The following is a 19,542-nucleotide window of genomic DNA, read 5'->3' as shown; positions in this document are numbered from 1 at the left end:
CGACTTCTAATGGTTCAAAATATTATTCCCCTTTCCTTCCTATATACAGCTGGGAGACGCATGGCAAACGCAGGTCAACAGAATGAGCCAATAAAAGTGAGGCACGGTTTGGCCTAAACAAACTAAACTAAGATGCCCTACCGAAAGGCCCATCTCTTGACTCCAATGACCTAGAAGACATACTTTTCTGATGTTAGCTTGATCACAACAGCAACTCGATGAGACTTACCGGAATGAACAGGTACGGGACCCTCCGCTCATACTCGCGCCAAGCTTCTCCATATCTCTCGCGACAACGTTCAATATCCCGCAGAGCACGATGGATGATCATAACAGTAAAGAAGCACGAGTAGAACCAGGGGAATGGCGAATTAAAGCCAGTAATAAGACCCCAGGAGAAAGCGAAAAACCAGTCACAGCTGTAATGGACCTTACGTGCCATTCCATCTATACCTCATCAGCCCTGATTCGCGATACAGAAATGAACAACTTACACCACCCACTGCACAGGATGGAATCTCCTGTTTTTGTCTTTATGCAGACAGGGTTCTTCACCGATTTCCACGGTAGCTGAGGGAAGGTCTTTCGATTCACAGGCTTTCCTCTCTCCTGAGCTCGGAAGAGGTTCTTCTGGCTGTTGCACGTGTCCCATACCCAGTATGCAAAAATATACATCACAAATAGCACGCCCAGTGCTATGGGGTTCCACTTATAAGTTGACGGATCATGGCTCGCCAGGTATAGAGTGCAATGGCAGTAACTCATGGGGACACCAGCAAGGTTCCAGAAAATGAGCATAAATCCCCACTTCTCATAATACATATCCCTGCGACAAGATCAGTATTGTTGATTTGGCCACCGCATTGAGCAACATACCAGCTCGTGATAATCAGTTCTTCCCCTTTAGCACATGCATTCGCATACAAGAAGTGTGCCAAAAGCAGAAATGAAACTTCCCCAGAGACGAACCCGTGGTCTTCCCACTGCTTCAACGCAGTCCCAAGCGTCAACAAAAACAGAATATACCAGGGTATGCGAACCTCGAAGAACATCTTCATATCAAGCCACTGGAACAAGCGAGGGTTGAGCTCTGCACCCATAAAGAAATCATAAACGTGGGATCCCGTCATCCGATGCTGAGCACCTCGTAGCAAGGCAGACGCGTACGCGAGGATCGAGACCAGAAAGCCAGAGCAGATAGCCACAGACATCAACGGACCAAACTCATCGACGAGCGTACTCAGACGAAAGAGACCGGAAAAGTGGAGGACCAATGCAGCAGCGATGGTAACATACCACGACGCTGCCGCGGAGCAGTAGTAATCCAGCTGCTTTCCATTCAGATGGGGAAGGCATTTGCCCTTGCCGTATACGCCGGGGAGGTACAGGTACCCGAGACCTTCGAGGACAAGGAAGGTCCAGTATATTATCCATGCCTTGCGGTGGGGATAGGCATGCGTATGGGCGAGGTCAACGAGGTGGAAGAGGAAGTCGGTAATAGATTGATTCTCATCGGGCAAGGGGAGGTGGCCGTCGTACAGGGTCGCGCCTATGAACATGTAATACATAAGGAGGGGGAATCCAAGCATCAGCAAGGTAACCCCCGGCGAACCTCCGAACTCGAATGTCAGTTTCTCATCCTCGTGGGCGCTGGAAGACTTTTCCGGGCTCGGATTCGTAGATTGCTTCATGCTGGGTTGGTGGCTAGGTGAATTTAGTGTTCAGTGCATGGCGTGTCTAGGTAGGCATTTGTCTTACCTTGTAGCCGTGCTATGAGCAGACATCCTTCTCCTTGTATACAGATTGTTAGCTCTTCACAGATTGGGCGATCGCGGATTTTTATCAGTCCTCCATTGCTGTTCATGTTGTATACCTTCCTCGTTGCCGGGAAGCCCGCGCCCGCCGTGCTCTCCGCGGACTCCGCGGCGAGCCCGGAAACCTCGGGATCGGCTCGATCAGGTCAATCGATAATCGTAGCGAGGACCCCTAGTTCAGGAGAATTTCGATTCATTTTGGTCTAACCGAAGCCCTTTAAGGGGGAAACTAGCTGAAATAAGATTAAGATTTCTGTGATGGTAAGAGACCTTTTCCGCTTTGCTGTTAGTGTAAGGGTCAGCTAGGCCCGAGCGACCGTGCGGGTGTATCCTACTAGTAACAGCATGGAATAGCGAAGGAGTCTTGGGGAGGGGATTATACTACTATTAGAATAGGGACATGACGGTAAAGGAAATCTATTTGAGCATCTCCTTAACCACATATGGTCGACTAAGTACGCAGTACTAAGTAGTGACGGTTGTGTGCTTTTGTCCTTTTTTTACTGTTCATCCAATTGTGGGGGTTCGTCATTGTATATTTCGAGGACGGTTCGCTTCTTCACCAGTAGTAGTACCACTCTCTCTAACCTATCACTAGTAATAGTCTCCGATTTTAATCCCCTCATGCCAACTTAAATAAAAATAGATTCAAATCACGCAAATCTATGCAGCATTTTACACTCAACCATTTCCCCTTTCCTCCAGCCCTACCAGGATTCGACAGACACCAGGCTGATGCGCGACTGTCACCCGCGGCGCCAAACCCGCCACCATGATTGGCCCCATCCCCAACCCCGATCATCATCTCTCCTCCAACCATCACTCTTACGCTCATCAACCAAGCTTTTATCAAGGATGCACCAAGAGCTAACCTAACGCGTAAGGCTGCGTGTGACAGAGGTGAACCGGCCTGCATATTCACGCTGCCGTCCTGGTTCTACCCACCGAATCAGCATGCTCTATGAAGCGCTCAGCAGCAACATCCTCCCTTTGGGAGTGTAGCTCATCACCCCCCGTGCTGAGGATTGCTTTTCTAACGCGCCTGCCTGCGTGACAGCCTATGGTAGGGCTGGAGGGTCCAGGCCGTCTTTGCTAGACACGGAGAGATATATAAGCTTGTGGGGGAGGATCTTGGCTTTTTGGATTTGTTTCTGATTCTTTCTAGTTCTGTCCTTTGCCTGCTTGGCTACTACCTGCCTACTACTGGTATCTACCTAGCTTCCAAGAATCTCATACATATTGCAAATTAGCTACCTACATACCAATCTTCGACTTCTCTCAAATCTCCCATACAAACAATCTTCACCACCCCCTCTCCTCCTTTCTCACCTCAACCCCGACAACACAGATCCGCCCAATATGAGTATCGGCAAGATCATCGGAAAAATCATCATTATCCCTATCATCATCATTATTGCCATCTGCGTCGGCATCTACCTCCTCATCAAGCACCGTCGTGAGCGCAAGCGCGAACGCCGCGAAGATAAACTCCGCGCCCAGTACTACCGGCAACAGTACCAGCAGCAGTACATGTATCCACATATGCAAATGCAATCACAACAACAGCAGCAGCAGCAGCAGCCGGGCACGCCGGCCCCGCCATACTATAATCAGGCTTATTCTGCGGGACAGCAGCCTGTGGCGATGAATGAAGGGGAATATGGATATTCTGAGACGATGATGAAGAAGCCGGAGCCGGTGGTGTATCCGGTGCAACAGCAGCATCCGGGATCGGAGGTGGTTTAGTTCGGCTTGAGATGGGCTTGATGTGAGTTTGATGTCTTTCGTAATGAGTGTCTTGGTGTATGAATGGGCGTGCTAATGTCTGTTAGGGGCTTATAGGTGTTATACTTGTTTTATGGGCTGTTTGTTGGATATGAATTTGTGACATGATACCTGTATTGTTTTTTTTTGGTATGTTTGGTTGAATGGCTTTGGATATGGATTGTTTATGAATCGTTCTATGATCATGATGTATGGATGAAATATAATCTGCTTTTTTATATCAATGATCCGATAGCATCATAGCTGTCTTATGCACCTTCCCTGACGCCCGGAAACAATGGAATTCATTGTTCTCGGACCCCTTGTCATTTAAGCGGACTGGTAAGTCTGACGTGAAGAACAATGACCACATTCGAGGTATGCATAAGCTGACATGCTAAGAAAGTTGACTAGTGTAACTATCGCCAGCCACCTTGAGAATTAACCAGAATATTACCCAATACCAGCCATGGGAGGGTGAAAGACGCTAGTTGTCATACTAGTAGCACATGGCAATGTATCAAGAGGAAGACTACAGTCAACCAGGGGTGAAGAGAGGTGCGTACACGCCAACGAGAACGACATGAAGGAAGACAAAGAGACACCTGCAATTTCTAGTAGCAACATGTACTAGTACTTGGTTGAATAACCGAGGCAGTCAGTCAGACAGACAATAATGCCTTGACCCCGCTCGAATCCTGACAGGGGTGGTGGCTAGTGGCCAGCAACTAGATATGTGGACGTCGTCCATCACTCACCAGCCAGCTAGTGTTCTGACTTCTTCGACAACCCAGTCGGCAGAGAGTGTTAACCACTACAACTGTTCATCATGGCTTGCAAGGTATCAGGAACGGCGTTTATCACGGGGGGTGGAAATGGTAGGAACCAGACTAGCCCGATCGGGAAACCGTGCTAAGCTGCCTCAGGCATTGGCAAGACCACCGCCTTCAAGCTTGCCCAGAATGGAATCGAAGCACTATCTCTCTTGGAAGTGAACGAGGCACTCCTCCAACGCACTAAAAATGAGCTCGCTACCTCACATCCCAATGTTGCCGTGGAACTTACGGTTGGAGACGTCTCCAAGGAGGCATGCGTGGATGAAGCCGTGCGCCGCACTGTCGAGCGATTCGGTCGCATCGATATCTCGGTTCACTGCGCCGGGATTGTGGGGCAACCGAGCGCGACCCATGAGCTGACGGCAGCAGAATGGCAGAGGGTGATCGATATTAACCAGACCGGGGTGTTGCTCTGCCAAAAGGCCGTGATACGCCAGATGCTGACACAGGAGTATGTTTCACTGGTCCACTTGAGGGGGAAGACGGCCGGCTAAGCGTCTTGCAGATCGCGCGGTTTGCGTCTCGGTCGGGGGACGATCGTGAATATGGCTTCTATGTTTGGGGTAGTGGCTCCGGGGGGTTGGTCAGGACTGTCGGCCTATGCAGCTTCCAAGCATGGTAAGTGGATGCCTGGGATTGGTGGATGAGTGTACCTAGATAGCTAATGGTTGCAGCTGTGGTTGCTTTCTCAAAAATGGTCTGTTGTTCATGATAATCTCCCCCAGATTGTCAGACTAAACCGGTTTAGGACGCCAAAGCGTACATTCAACAAGAGATACGCATCAACGCTATCTGTCCTGGGTAAGTGCCCCGTAGGCCAGTATAATATCCGCTAGCTAACGATCCAGATACACGGACACTGATTTGATCCGCACGTATTGGGATGCGGGATTCATGGAGCCAGACGCGCAGCGAGTCGCTATTGGCCGTAGGGCACAACCGGAGGAGATCGCCGACGCACTCCTGTTTCTGGCCTACCCGATGAGCAGCTACATGGTAGGCTCCGCCTTGGTCGTCGATGGCGGTTACACGGCTTGAGCGCTTTGAGCACTGAGGCTTCTTGATCTACCTACGTACAGCACTGGATCAATACCATCGCCGATTGGTCTTCTCAACGGAGGGATTAAGAGCAACTAAATTAAACTAAACCAGCATCGCAGTCATGTGTATATACAAATCATCAATCATAGTCGGACCTGGACCTTTGTGGGATCCCATCCGGCTGAGCTCTGCGGAGCAGGCTCGTAGTCCACATAGTGGAATGCGTTATCCTCAAAGGGTCCATAGAACCGAGTGCGATCATAAGGTGCAAAGGGAATGCCCCTGCGCAGTCTCTCCACCAAGTCCGGGTTGCTCGTGAAGTACCGTCCATAGAGGAGACCATCGTACTTCCCGGCCTCCAGGACGCCCCAAGAATTGGTCTGGTCCCAGCCGCCAGCCGAAAAGAAGGGGGTCGAGCCGAAGATCTTGCGGAAGGAGGAGAGGTCGACACTCGGAAGGCCCCAGCTGCGGAGGAAGGCATCCTTTTCTTCGTAACTGTGAATTTGCTCGTAGCGCTGAACACATTAGTAAGTGGGACTCAATCGGTTATGAGATAATGCTTACCGGCTCCACAAAGCTGACGTATGATAGACCGGGGTGCGCCTGTTTCAGCGACTCGCACAGATAAGTCCAGGTTTCCACGCGCTGTTCACCACGCGCCTGGTTGTACAGTCCAAACGGCGTGAGTCGAATCGCCAGATTCTCCTGGCCAACCGTCTGAGCCAGTTCGTTCATCAACTCCAGTACGAAGCGGCAGCGCTTCTCTGGAGATCCGCCGTAGTCGTCTGTCCGTCGGTTGATGTTTGAGCTCAAGAACTGCTCCGGGAGATAACCATTACCGGAGTGTAGTTCAACGCCATCGAAGCCAATGTCCATGGCAGTCTTGGCGGCTTTACAATAGTCCTGGATGGTTTGCTTGATGTGCGCGACCGTCAATTCAATCGGAGGGTGGTCTGCATAGCGAACCGGCTCCGACGCTCCCACGGCGGGGTGGGTGTAGCGCTCTTCGGGGTCGTCCCAAACGCTGGCGGAGGCTGAAACTGGGGGTAAGCCGGTCATCTGGGGGACGGTAGCACGGCCGGCGTGCCACAGCTGGCAATAGATGTAGCCGCCTTGGGCGTGGACAGTATCAACGACTCGCTTCCATCCAGCGGCCTGCTCTTCCGTGAAAAGACCGGGGACTCCTGGCATTCCATTGCTCTGCTTGCGTGTTAAAGAACAGACGAATGACCCATCGGAGCTGGATTTTGGGGAGTATTTACCTCCAGCGATGGAGGGATGCCTTCCGAAATGATCAGCCCGCCTGGAGTTGCCCGTTGACGATAATATTCGACAACCAGGTCCCCAGGGTACCAAATCCGATTGGGATTCTCGGGAGTACTGTTTGAGTTCAACGGTTCGCCCCGGTTGCGTGTCAGGGGGGCGTGTACCACCCGGTGGCTCAGAGTGAGCTTGCCATTGGCAATGGCGAGCGGCTGAAAGAGCTTAGAATCCGCTCCTTGGGCCTGGACAATGGTCATTGTGAGAATTCTCGTAAAGATGCAATATCTGGGAAAGCTACCTGGGAAGGTAAAGACAAACGAGGGTGCCACAAGTGGACAATTGGGGAGGAACTTTCTGGGTTGACACGGGCCGTGGTGCGACAGCAAACCAGCGTTCACCTTGAAAGCTACTCCTCACTATTGTTCGCTTCATTGCCTTCTCTCCCTTCTCAGTGGACTGGAACGGAGAGCAGCAGACCCATTGCCAAATGAGGGTGACAGATGGAGCCTGACAGGTTACTGGAACCCAACCAGAGTGTCGAGGACACGAGAAACTTGGATGAAGGGACGGGCTGAACCTTGGGAAGTGGAGGCGTATCCACGAAGCCTACACAGAACCACAGATTGCACCCGACTCCAGTTTAGTCATCTGTCTGTCCTCGGGTTCCTTTTTCCCTATTGACCCCTTATACACATGCAGCGCGTGGCAAACCGCGTGGGACAAGCCTTCTGCAGCCTTGCTGATCGGGCGCAGAAAGGCGTCTTCTAGAAGCCCAGGAGAGTTTCAATAGCAGCCACCTTCGTCAAAAGTAACACAACCTGGGGGCAATTCTTCATTCAGATCACACGGGGGAACAGTGCGAGGTAAATGTGAGCCATCATATTCACCAGGAAATAATAGGGATGGAAGCCATCCGACGCTCCACTCGACACACAGCAAGCGAAAGTCAAAATTCTTCATCGCGGCGCTTGGCGTTTACGTTAGAGGCTTTAGAGGCTTTAGGGCACACGCTAAACTACGGGTCGGTCTCGCAAGTCGGTCTTCCGGAAGAACAACCCCCGTTAAGGCCAACAATTAACCGGGCAAGCTTGTGAAAAAGGGATCCATTCTGCCATTGTTGACTGGCTCCATGACAGTTTGCCGGAGGCCGCCGCATCACGGGCTTCTCACAGACGCTGGTTTCAAACCCACTTTCCAGCGTTCTCCTTTATGCCGAATACCCTATTGTGGTTTGGCTCGGACACCGACGATCACTAATCCCTCAGTCGGGACTTTGGCGGGTTCTTTCGCAGCACCATGACAGATAGTGCGTCGTCGCCACAGCCTATATGCAGCCAGGATCTGGCGCATAGGTAGCGCGAGGAGCTATTGGAACGAGCGCCCGGGGAGGAAGCAATAATCGGGGATGGTTATTACTCCTGATAATCTCCATTGTTCGTTCGAGATATTTCCGACGCCCTGCAGCCATGTCTCCGCGGCTAGTTCGGAGGAGAGGAGGGATTTGAGAATCGATTATCCAATAGTAATTATGAAAAAATATTGGCATCGCAGAGGGGCGCCCTCTCGAACCCCAGTTTCGGCGTCGAAATGAGACACTCTTAGCTAAGGATCCGCCTACAGGTGTCAACTTTTCGGAACCATGGTCCATGGACGCCGCCGCCGCAACACCACTGAGTGTATTTACATAGCACGATACATATCTAGACTAGACCACGATCGCGTGCGACGCCCCAGTGGCAAGCAACCACGACGATCCATGCAAGGTGCATCTTTGCTTCTCCCTGTCCATCATTCCCAAAACAGGTAGACGTTATGACCTCCGGGGCCTATCACGATCGATCCGCTCGGATACTCCATGGTCGCCTCCCAGTCCAACTGCATCGGGGAGCTGCTGTATCCCTCCTTTAAGGTTTTCCTATCTACACCTGGGCGGGACGATCTTGACCCGGTGCCATTGAAGTCATTTCTCGGATTGTTCTCCCAGTTTCCGACCCAAAGTTGAGGGCCTCCCTAGGCGGCTTTATGGGCCTATCATAGACGGCGCAGCGCCAGCTTGACCCCGGGCGACGACGCTGTGCGCATGGACAGACCAAGCGCCTGTAATTTGAACCTATTTATAAATGTTTGTGGCCTCCCCGCGGTCGTCGGGGTCAGTGTCTTGCTCCATGTTGTTTCTTCCTGTTTGAAGAGGCTGCATTGACCACTGGCACGCCATGACTGTCAGTCATCCCAAGGATGTTTTGAACACCATCAATTTCGTCACACAATGTTTGTGTATTCCGATCATTAGCGTATTTGTTATCTTGCGTTTTTCCATCCGTATCTACTACAAACAGTTCGTAGGTGTGGAAGACTGTACGTTTGCTTGACTTCTCTTCAAAAAAATCATTGCTAACTTTCCCAGGGTCATGTCTCATAGCATGGGTACGTTGGGACTGCAGGTGCCTTCATAGGGCGACTCACTGACTATTGCAGGTTCTGTTCATGGGATACTGTGGCATTGCCATTGCCGGTATGCATCATTCTTATCTCTCCAGCAGCTCCAACTAACTTGACTGCAGTGGGTCACTATGGCGGAGGTTACCACATTGACGATGTCTCTGAAGCACACCAGATTCTTTTTCGCAAGGTATGAACGCCCGGCTACCAGAGGGACCTGAAGTTTGTCGGCTAATTGAGGATCAATCTAGTTCTGTTACATTGCCACCGTTCTCTACTGCCCCATGGCACTCTTCGTCAAGATCGCACTCCTTTCTATCCTCATTCGCATTTTCAATCCTTACCGTTCCAAAATCTACTTCATCTACGGCCTCCTCGGCTGTCTCTGCATATACTACATCGTTGCCGAGGTCGTCAAAATTCGCATGTGCGACCCGGTTCCGGGATACTGGACGCTCGATCCAAAGGCACGCTGTCTCAATCAACGGGCCGCCCTGATCGCCGATTCTGTCATCAGTGTGGTGACCGACTTTATTATCCTGATTCTACCTCTGCCACTCACCTGGTCGCTGCAGATGTCACGGAGCAAGAAGTTGCGGGTCATCGGCATGCTGTCGGCGGGTGGTCTGGCCACGGCCTTCAGTTTGTACCGGCTGGTTCTGGTCTTGCGTGATGGTAGCTCCAGGGATCAGACTATTGTCTTTATGATCGTTATTCTTTCAGGGTAAGTTGTTATCCTAAAATAATCGATGCTGCAGACTAACCCCAAACTAGAAACGCCGAAGGAGGCGTGGCCATGATTTGCGCTTGTCTCCCCACGATCAACATCCTCATCAACAAGCTCCGCAAGAAGGAGTACAGCTCTCAACGTTATTACGAACCAGAGTCCTCTGTCAACCTTAGCAAACTCAAAGGAAGCAACAAGCGATTCTCACTCGGTAACTCCCGCCGCGCCGATGGCACCGAGTCCGCCTCCGACCAGTCACATCTGATTACATTTGCAGGGACGGTCGACATGGCAGGTAATGAGGCCGGAGGCATTCACAAGACGGTGGATGTGTCACAGACGATAGAGATGGTGGCCGATGGTGATAGTCATGAAAGCCACCATCACAGCAGTTTTCACTAATGATTGTATACCCTGGGTGGGCGGCTTTGTGTTTTATGGCGGTATGGTGTTCGGTTAATGACTTCGTCCGAACTACGGTTTAGCGATAGACTACACTCTTTAATATTTCCTTTTTAATGAATTTTTTTTTATGTATGATTCGGTCAATTGGCATGGAAATGCTTCCCACCTTCACAGCCAACGATGAAGTATCTGCCAAGATACTGATACTCTTGAACCTATGAAGCCTAACTATTCATCTTGCTAGTGCACATATAGATCTGATTGATTCACCCCTGAACCCTCCCATTCGTCCCTGCCAAGACACCAATTCAAGCCCAATCCTCATTCAACCACAGATAATTAACATCGTGTCGCTATACTCATTACCTCAACTAATTCACCCCAGTAGTAACAGACCCCTATATAAACCTGGCCTTCCTCCCATCCCATCCTGTTCCTCTTCCCCGTCCACCATTATGATCCCATTCTCTATATATACCTACTATACTGCTAATAACCACGCACAGTAACCCACTCAAGCATAATGACTTGACTTATCAATTATATACCTTTCGTTGCGTGCCTTGTGGAAATCGTCTTGGCCAGAGAATCTGTCCAGAATTTCCGCCATATTGTCTACGCACTCGGTACAGCTTTACTCTACTACGCTGGAACATAATCCGAGCTCGGCAGAGAAAAGTACATTTCTGACAATCAAATATAACCTCCATGGGCAGATAGATATGTCGTCCTCGGCGAGGCGGATGTGGTGGTGGTAGCGGTAGTTCTGGGAAGTCGGAAGTGGAAAGCCGCTGTTCCTTGCTATAACATGCCTGCATGCTTGTAAGACAATCAAGTACATCACTTCTATGGATGATATAATGAGAAATTGCTAATGGAAGCTGCCATATAGATATATACCACACCAGTGCGGACGTTTCCTTAATAATTAATATTTCCTATATCACCACACCGCGAACTACAGAGCACTTTACGCACATTGTGGTGTGGAAAGCCAGAAAGAATCGCACTACTAGACTTTGGTAGCTGTCAAATGCCATGTTTGTCGCGGCTATTACCGTTCAGATATTCCTTCCAATCGAAGATAACACACAACGATGTCTTCGACACCAGCATATACCGCGCAGCTCAATATCTCCAATGGAGCTTTGTGAAAGAAAGCATGCTCTAATTTTTCATCCAGCCAACAGTCGAAGAATATATACAAGCCGCAAATGACGAGGAATGGTTACCGATTTAACAACGAAGATGAACCATGCAAGAGCTTGCAGAGTTGTAAGAACCATGATGAAATTCCGGCATCCTGTGTCTTTGGTTCGGGTTGCTGAGTGCTGCTAGGACTCCAGTGCAGCTGGGAGTTCAACGCACATGGACCCTCGCACGGAAGAAGCTTGTATCATCTATAGTACGCCCTGAATAGCAACTATTGCTTTCGATCAGAAAGGCGTACATCGGTTATGGTCCATCAGAACGATGTACTCATGGGACGGTGATACCCCCGAGACTCACTGACCATGAGATAACACCTTCACAGCAAAATCTGGCACGATGCAAAAGACTACACTCATGGCCAAATCTAGGCGTTACAAAAGAAGTTTGGGTACCTATCAACCTATTCTGTGGAGTGTCAATGATATCCGTAACCGGGTGTCTGGTTGCGGATGTCGGGATGTACAATGAGAGAATGCTTGGACATATGTGAGGAGAAATTAGCCGAAACTCGATACCTTCCTTTATCGGGCTTGCAGTACTATTCCATATAGTTGGGCTAGGTTGGTTCGATAGGAGCTCAATTTATGCTTCAGAGACTTTACTACCATGTGGGTGGAAGAGCTACGCATTTCTTGTGGTTTTCGAAAGATTACCCCATACTCCAGCGTCGTTTCCTGTGATCAATCAGATTATTCGAGACTATTCGTCGGTATATAAAACAGCTCGGGCAAAAGCCATACAACCTGCTTCAACTATTGCGGTTTACCAGATGTGCAGGGAATGTGGTCTAGTGGGTTCTGCTGTCTTCTGTCATATGAAGGGTTGACCTACACTTGGGCGAGTGTGACGGCTGAGTATGACAATGTATATGCAGAGGCAGTAACGCCCATCTGATAAAGCCACATTTACCATTCCAGTCTAGTTTTGGAACTAAGGAAAACCATGGTAAGGCACTTCTTTTACGTGAAAATTGCGAACTGCCAGTTTTAGGAATGAGAACACATGTTCTCGGCGTAAAAATGCAAACATCTGGGCCGATCTAATATTGTCATAATGAAGGCCAGTGCCATGAAAGTTGGAAAATGCTATAGAATGACCCACCCTGGTCTGACACACCTGGGTTCAACTCCGCACAACGGTGGTCATCTATAACTCTTCGGATGCCACCTACTTGCTAAACGGATAAACCTACTCTCTACCTGGAGTAGCTCCGGTGGCTGCATCTTACCCAGGCTGAAATGATATCTTATACAGCTGGAATCGGGAAACTTCGAGACGTGACTGGCTCCCATTGATGACGTATACTGAATGGGAAGTTATAAAAATTTCTACATGCCATGAGACACAGCATACAGCAAGCACATCTTATCGTCGCGCGGCTAGTTGGAAAAGGCCCAAGACATCTCTACAGTCCATTTACGACTGGGCGACACAATTCCGAAAAGCTTCATACAGGGTCCGTGGAGGGTACGCTGGTACTCTTCTACTCTTATACTTTCTGCAAGAGATAGCCAGCTTGTTCAAGTTATAAGCTACATCGACACTACTCTTGAGTCGATTGCTCATCATTAGCAATTACCAGCTTCTCAACATAGAGGAAAAACAGGATATACATCATCTACCTATTCATCTTGGTCATGGGTCCCTTATAAATGCAATTCACAAGCATAACCTTAGCCTTAGCCAAGGCTCTCTCACGGGATATTCGAAAACACTCGAACATGATATCAACACACGATGCCGCTTCCCAGTTCTACGGAGACAAAGATCTGGTCCACTTAAGAGCCATGTTACATTATTCTATGCGAAGATAGCGATCATGCCAAGTCTTCCTCATGAACCACCATGTGTTACCAACACAAGCATTAATTTTCTCCATAAAAAACAGGACACTCCAGTTCAATGCCTTTGGTGATGGCCTCGACCTGCAGTTGAACAAGAGCATTGGCGTCGCATGTTGAGTAAATAAAAGCAGACCCATCTTGTTAAAGATCATCGACGCCTTGGAGGATGCAGGCGTGATCATCCCAAAGAGGGTTCTACCCCCGACAGGAGAACTCACAGAAGGCCAGAGACTACGAAAGAAAAAGTTACGCGAAGAGCTGGCAAGATTGCAAGTATTAGAACATGACCACCAAGAAGCCTGCCGTATCAAGACAGAAAGATGGGATACTACTATACAGATGTTAAGAAATATATCTGAACTCCACGATACGAACAACAAAAAAATTTATATCTGATAACAAATCAACCAAAAAGCCTGATGCAAGATTAAGGCTGCCATCTCCAAGCTCAAAGGTCTTATATAAAAGACTGATACTGCCTTTTACATGATAGCTGGTTTTATGGGACTATATTCGTGAATCAAATTGTCCAATGCAGAATTAGTACTCAATGTGCCACGGGCATCTTTTTTAAGAGGAAGGTCTCAGACACAACATCTTCTTCACCTGTTTTACTGCATGGATTTAGATCAATTTAGATCATCTTCGTCATCAGACACATATCCGATGGCTGCAAACAAGGTGTTTATCCAAAAGGGTCAGGAGGCGCCGCGCTACGAGCGTCCCATCACCGCGTCTGTGATGCGGAATACCTTCACAAACATTACCGAGTATACCGTTGTCATGCATAATGTCCTTGTCTATGAGCGTGGATCGGCAGCTGCGCTGGCGTTGAACATTCCCAATTGATAAATCTACGAAAAGGAAGAAGAGGATCGTGGAGAAATACTCTGAAGGTATTTCGGCTATGACCATATGAAACCTATTGCTATGGCAAAGGAGAAGCATAAGTCTAGTAACCAACCCGAAAGACCATCGAAAGCTAGAGCAATGCAATAAAAATAGCGAGAATGCCACAAGATATGCCAAAGGCTAAAGGCAAACCATAAAGGTGCCTGCTAAGGGGTTACGCAAAGACATCCTAGCTGAGCGCCTAATGCGGCGACATAGAAACAATAATCTCCCTGTGCGACCCCGGAGAAAGAGTAGCGGACTCACTCTATCCATGGATATTGAGAACATCACAATACGCGAATGAGATCTGCACGACACATCACATGTCAATTGCATCATCGGCATAGATTGAACTGGAATATGGTGTCTCTTCCAGCAGAATATCGATATATGAGGGCATGGGTGGCGTTCTTTTCTCCCCTCGAAGGCTATAATTACCATTCAGAAGGCAAATGCCTAGCATTCCAGTGATACCGGCTTAAGTGTGGGGGCATTTTATTTACCCTATAGCTCTTATTTACGGATCAGACCATGCTCAGTATGTGTTCGGATTGCCATTGTTGGTATATACCCTTAGGCTTTGAGCAAGGTAATCTTATTCTATTGGAATGTTAGGTACTCAATGCACAGACATCACGAACGTGTATCACTTCTCTGGAAAGTTGAGAAATTGGTTTATGCTCTCGGGTTCAACTTTGAACCAGATGCGACCAGAAAGGGAACCCACCCAGAGCGAGGCAAGTACCTACTTCCATCGATGGACCCCCTCAATAAGGTAGTTATTATCATAAAGATCTGGGCAAAACAAAAGAACTTGGAGTACTCGGCCTTGCAGAGCTTTCTCTTTACTAGGGGAAATGAGTATATCTTGGACGGTGCATGGCAACCATTGATCTTACCAGGGAGCAAGTAGCTTTTCAGCAAGTGTGAACTGCGTGTTTGCCTGCAGTGGCTTGTTATAAGAAAGTCTGACAAGAAAGTGGGATATTAATACACGCTATGAATGAATAGATATGTCCTACATGGCAGTATTGGACAAACCAGGTGAAAAAAGTTCAAGAACCTCTGGTGAAAGCATTGAAACACATTATTGTGTGGTGTTAGTACTCACTGATGTGGATATTTTCGGAGCAACAAGAGACTTCCTTACAGATGTTCAGATGGAGCAATGAGATCAAGAGTAATATTATGGAATACACATTGCCGGAAGGAGTAACAAGTCCTTTTGCTGGAAAGTCTGATACTGAAAAGACTAGTACTGCTGTCTTCAATGTCCTGTCGAACATTATAAAGCACGAAAATCAGTAGCAAGACAAGGAACTCAAGAAATCAGTATATATAATTTCTCATTCAAGTCAGAAAGAAATATACTAATCTAAACAACTTGTGTTATATCCTACTGAGACGATGATCATGTACCCAGATAATGATTGGCAGGTTTATAAGTCATATTTACACTACAGACATTGGGCATTGGTATTGCAGAGTTGTATTGCCTTCACTGGTCCCGGTATGAGGGGCAATATGGGCACCTATAATAATCTAGATGCCGTAGTGAGTATTCTAACTTAAGTTAAAAGATTATACTAAATCATTTCAATGGGGAGTTAGTTCACGAGGCGGATAGTTTGTCAGATCGTATGATGAGATAGTAAAAAGGAGATATGGACATACCAATGAATTGTATTGATTTCTTCCAATAGAGTCTTCAATATCCTTGAGGTCTTTCGGTCAAATGGATCAACTATCCTTCCCTCCATCACAAAGAGTTAAGTTACCTATCGAGAGAGGAATACCCGTTTTCCCTTCCCCAGCTGTAACCTGTAGCCCTGCCGCCCTATACTCCACCTGCAAATGTGAATAACCAAGTGGCGAAAGACCAGACAACCACTCACAAAGAATAGTACGTCGCACGATAACAAAAAGAGAGATACCCACAGACATCACCACACCCCTAGCTAGACACGGCACGTATCAGGTTCCTGTCCACCACCCCTCTTCCCTCCCTGTCAATCACATCCGCATTGGAGCAAAGGATTATAGAAGCTTTCTGGGCAGACATGCAGCGGATATCGGAGGATAAGGATTCGTCATAGAGGCAACAATCGGTGACTGTTGTGATCGATCTCCACAGCGAACGGGTGGATGGGATCGATTTACCACACCAGGCAGATGCAGCCTTCGTATCGTATATCCCGCCCTGCGGCTAGTAGCAGGGACTTAATAATTGACCAGTAATAACGATGTTCAACACTTTCTACTTCAGGTAAGTAATCGCAGGTGCAGGTGCAGATATACCAATACCTACTATGACTATCAGTATAGCCTCACCTGTACAACAAATAAGAGTCCACAATGGAGACCATCCTTAAGCCGTTAAGCTAGATGCAACGTAGTTAGGTAACCACCTCCACTGAAAAGCATCTTGATCAGCAATTAGAAACTGGAGAGGCTAATACTTGACCCTCCAAGGCACCCACGCGGTAGCCTAAACGCGGAATATCCCCGGACTATCTAGTAATCCAGTAGTAAACAGATTATGTGAAGCAGACCATATTCTTCCGATTCCGACTCCGGTGCCGCTCCGGGGTCTTAGTCTAGTGGCGATATTTGTTTGCTATATTGAAGAAAACGTCAAAATGGTAAATAATTGGGTGTAATATAGTAGGGGGATTGCGTACTTCGTGTTTGAGTCACTGGCTCACTGCATGACTGGGTCGACTTGACTTGCCCTCGGGAGAAGTTGGAGCCGACAGGATTCATATCCTGGGCTCGTTAGGGGAATATCGGATCCTCTCTGTGCTTTTGCTGGTTTGAACCGGGGGTGGGGGGCGTTGTGATGATGGTTGGGGGTATAATCAGGAGTTATGCAGGACTTCTGTCGTTGCTGAAGGATGAGGAGGGGGGCTGTTATCTCTGATCCTGGGTGATTAGATCGTTTGAATAATGGCGTGGTTGGGAAGGAAGGACTATACGGATGTTGTTGTCTGTGTGTTAGGGTAATGTCTGTAGGCAAGCCACCAGACAGGAGTCAAGGATGTAATTACAAGCAGCAGCAGCAAAAGGAATGAAGCAGGGTCCAACCACATGAAGATCAACAATCGCAATTCCCTTTAACGTAGTCCGCCCATTAATCTACCTCATGAGAGACATTCAAACCTTATTCATCTTACTCCTCCGTCCTCTTACTCATGATAAACAATGGAATTATCTAACAATAATCAGCAGGACAGATGAGGACCCTTATGCTACTTCGTACTTTGTTTTTCTTTGTTCTTCTTACCTTCCGTGTGGGCCAGGCTCCAGCAGAATGTGCAAAGTAAAGGGATCATGCTATACACAAAATAAATCCTAAATTCCTCCGATGATTCTCCCCTCTCGCTATTTTTCACTTCTTCAAAGAATGTCTCACTCCTCCCGGCCCGCTCCTTGCCGGTCACCTTACCGGCTTGGCTTAGCACGCGGCTTATTCTATCCTCGTTGACTTGCCAGCCTCGTCTGCACATAACAGGCCGAGGCATCTATTCCGTAAATAGTCAGTTAATGAAGCGGATTATACCCTAGGAAACACAATGGCATGTCAATAGCAGAGATATTAATCCCCAAGAGGACCTAGTAAAAGTATCCATTGACCTCCCTACCTAGTATTCATTAGTAACAAGTTTGTAACCAGGATGATGAATGCCTAGCTCCGCGGTCCTTGTCAGTGTGCTATTTATTTTTCTCGGCATATAAGCAGTAACTGATAGATAAAACCCCAAATGCGGTATTATTTTATTAGACACATGCAGACCGATGATGGGTAATTAATTTGATAAGATGGGTGCAGAAATTTAGGCGAGATAGCGATAAAATGAGATTGCAATGCAATGGCACACCGTGAATGCTGCAGCAAAGAAAGTTCACCAAGACGGAGAAATTATATCCATCCTCCTAGTAGTAGTACTACTACCCACGGTGCAAGTTGGTAGGTAGGACTAATTACTAGTTGTATGTAACTGGCACTGCATTTGCATAATCCTCCGTCCGCGTGGATCTCCCTTTTCCACTGCAGAAGAGCTTGGCATCAGCGATCATTGTTTCATCGGCAATGATCGTTCCCGGTTCAGGGAGGGTTCATTGCATTTCAGTTCGGTTGGATCGGTTGGGCTGGGAATCGTCCAACCGTCTTTTCTTACGCGGATATGATCATCATCAATATCGTCAGCACCATCTGGTCAACCACCGGAGGCCCGAGGATTCCGAACCCGAACCAGATAGGTAGGAGTGATGCTGGGCAGAGAGTTGATTAGCTAGTTAGGTAGCTGCCTGCAAGCACGCACACACATTGAGACAGAGAGAGAGAGAGAGAGAGTGCGCCGTGACGAGAACTGGATCCTACTACCTGTTAGTGCTAGTATCACCCCCACCCCACTTCGCCGAGACCCAGCTGCATAAACAGGAAGTAGTATCTCACCAAGTAGACTACTGAAGTAGTGAAGATAATATAGATTAAGCCAAGTGTAGTCAGTGCCTAAGGGGCAAAACAGGCCCTCCCCTCCCTCCCCCCCCTCCCTCTCTGTGTCTCCTCTCCTGCCAACCTCTTGGCATCAGCATTCAAAAGAGGAATACATACGTATACACCTGCTCCACTCTTAACTTAGCGATCTTATAGTAATCCGCTACTTACCTAGTAGCCGGACTATGCCCAGACCATCTCCTCTTCACCAAGACCTCTCCCAAGACTTTCCTCTCTGTAACCCAAGAACAGCACCCAGCACGCCAGCACACCATCAAACAATGGTCATTCAGCGTATAGCCAAGTACTCGGCACAGGAGGCGAGTGGCGGGGGAAAAGGTCAGGGTGTTCATCGGCAAACTCGCAGCCAAGCGCAGCATATTCCCATCTTGGGAGAGAATAACACGGAGGGGGCCAGATTCGCCTTCGCTTTGCTTCGTTTCCTTTCTTGGTCGGGATAAAACACAGAAGGAGGAGGGCAAGTTAGATTGACCTGCAGGACTTGGCGGCGCTTATCGAGATTAGGTTTCATCCTTTTTACCCCTCTTCTGACTTGTGTTGTTGTCTTCTGTTATCCTCTTTTTTTTTTTTTTTTTTTTGCGCGGCGGATGCTTTGCTTTAGTGGACATGGAATGGGTGTATGCGTATCAGTGGGGGTGGTGGAAATAACCACCCCAAAGACAAGACCATCACAAGACTTGTTGCGATGGTGTACACCATCAAGGTGGCACCTTGGGATGAAAAAGAAAATAATAAATAGAACATAGTGGGATAGCATCCCCTCCCCCCCACTCCTATCCTCATC

At 48.2% G+C, this 19,542-nt stretch overlaps 5 protein-coding genes across 5 annotated transcripts; 3 read left to right on the top strand and 2 right to left on the bottom strand.

Moving 5' to 3' along the window:
- Positions 1-137: 137 nt before the first annotated feature.
- erg4A (c-24(28) sterol reductase) lies at positions 138-1,784 on the bottom strand (the record flags this gene model as incomplete). Its single annotated transcript, XM_035496186.1, has 5 exons — positions 138-170; positions 230-447; positions 495-826; positions 877-1,704; positions 1,759-1,784. 5 exons carry the CDS (start codon positions 1,782-1,784, stop codon positions 138-140), a joined length of 1,437 nt encoding a protein of 478 aa, XP_035352079.1.
- A 1,389-nt stretch (positions 1,785-3,173) lies between these two features.
- On the top strand, positions 3,174-3,560 carry AtWU_01070 (similar to An14g05765; the record flags this gene model as incomplete). Its single annotated transcript, XM_035496185.1, has 1 exon — positions 3,174-3,560. The coding sequence occupies one exon, from the start codon at positions 3,174-3,176 to the stop codon at positions 3,558-3,560; it is 387 nt and encodes a 128-aa protein (XP_035352078.1).
- An 847-nt stretch (positions 3,561-4,407) lies between these two features.
- AtWU_01069 (SDR family NAD(P)-dependent oxidoreductase) lies at positions 4,408-5,452 on the top strand (the record flags this gene model as incomplete). The annotated part of the gene is made up of 6 exons (XM_035496184.1): positions 4,408-4,456; positions 4,505-4,865; positions 4,920-5,032; positions 5,089-5,111; positions 5,163-5,215; positions 5,263-5,452. The coding sequence occupies 6 exons, from the start codon at positions 4,408-4,410 to the stop codon at positions 5,450-5,452; spliced, it is 789 nt and encodes a 262-aa protein (XP_035352077.1).
- A 146-nt stretch (positions 5,453-5,598) lies between these two features.
- Positions 5,599-6,975, bottom strand: AtWU_01068 (alkene reductase; the record flags this gene model as incomplete). Its single annotated transcript, XM_035496183.1, has 3 exons — positions 5,599-5,970; positions 6,020-6,655; positions 6,718-6,975. 3 exons carry the CDS (start codon positions 6,973-6,975, stop codon positions 5,599-5,601), a joined length of 1,266 nt encoding a protein of 421 aa, XP_035352076.1.
- Positions 6,976-8,931: 1,956 nt separating this feature from the next.
- On the top strand, positions 8,932-10,286 carry AtWU_01067 (uncharacterized protein; the record flags this gene model as incomplete). Its single annotated transcript, XM_035496182.1, has 6 exons — positions 8,932-9,073; positions 9,123-9,142; positions 9,194-9,230; positions 9,280-9,347; positions 9,409-9,881; positions 9,932-10,286. 6 exons carry the CDS (start codon positions 8,932-8,934, stop codon positions 10,284-10,286), a joined length of 1,095 nt encoding a protein of 364 aa, XP_035352075.1.
- Between the last annotated feature and the right edge of the window lie 9,256 nt (positions 10,287-19,542).

Source organism: Aspergillus tubingensis, assembly GCF_013340325.1.
Source record: "Aspergillus tubingensis WU-2223L DNA, scaffold_2, whole genome shotgun sequence".
NCBI classification, from domain to species: Eukaryota; Fungi; Ascomycota; class Eurotiomycetes; order Eurotiales; family Aspergillaceae; genus Aspergillus; species Aspergillus tubingensis.
Note: the sequence above shows the minus strand (reverse complement) of the source record. Positions and strands in the feature narration are given on the sequence as shown.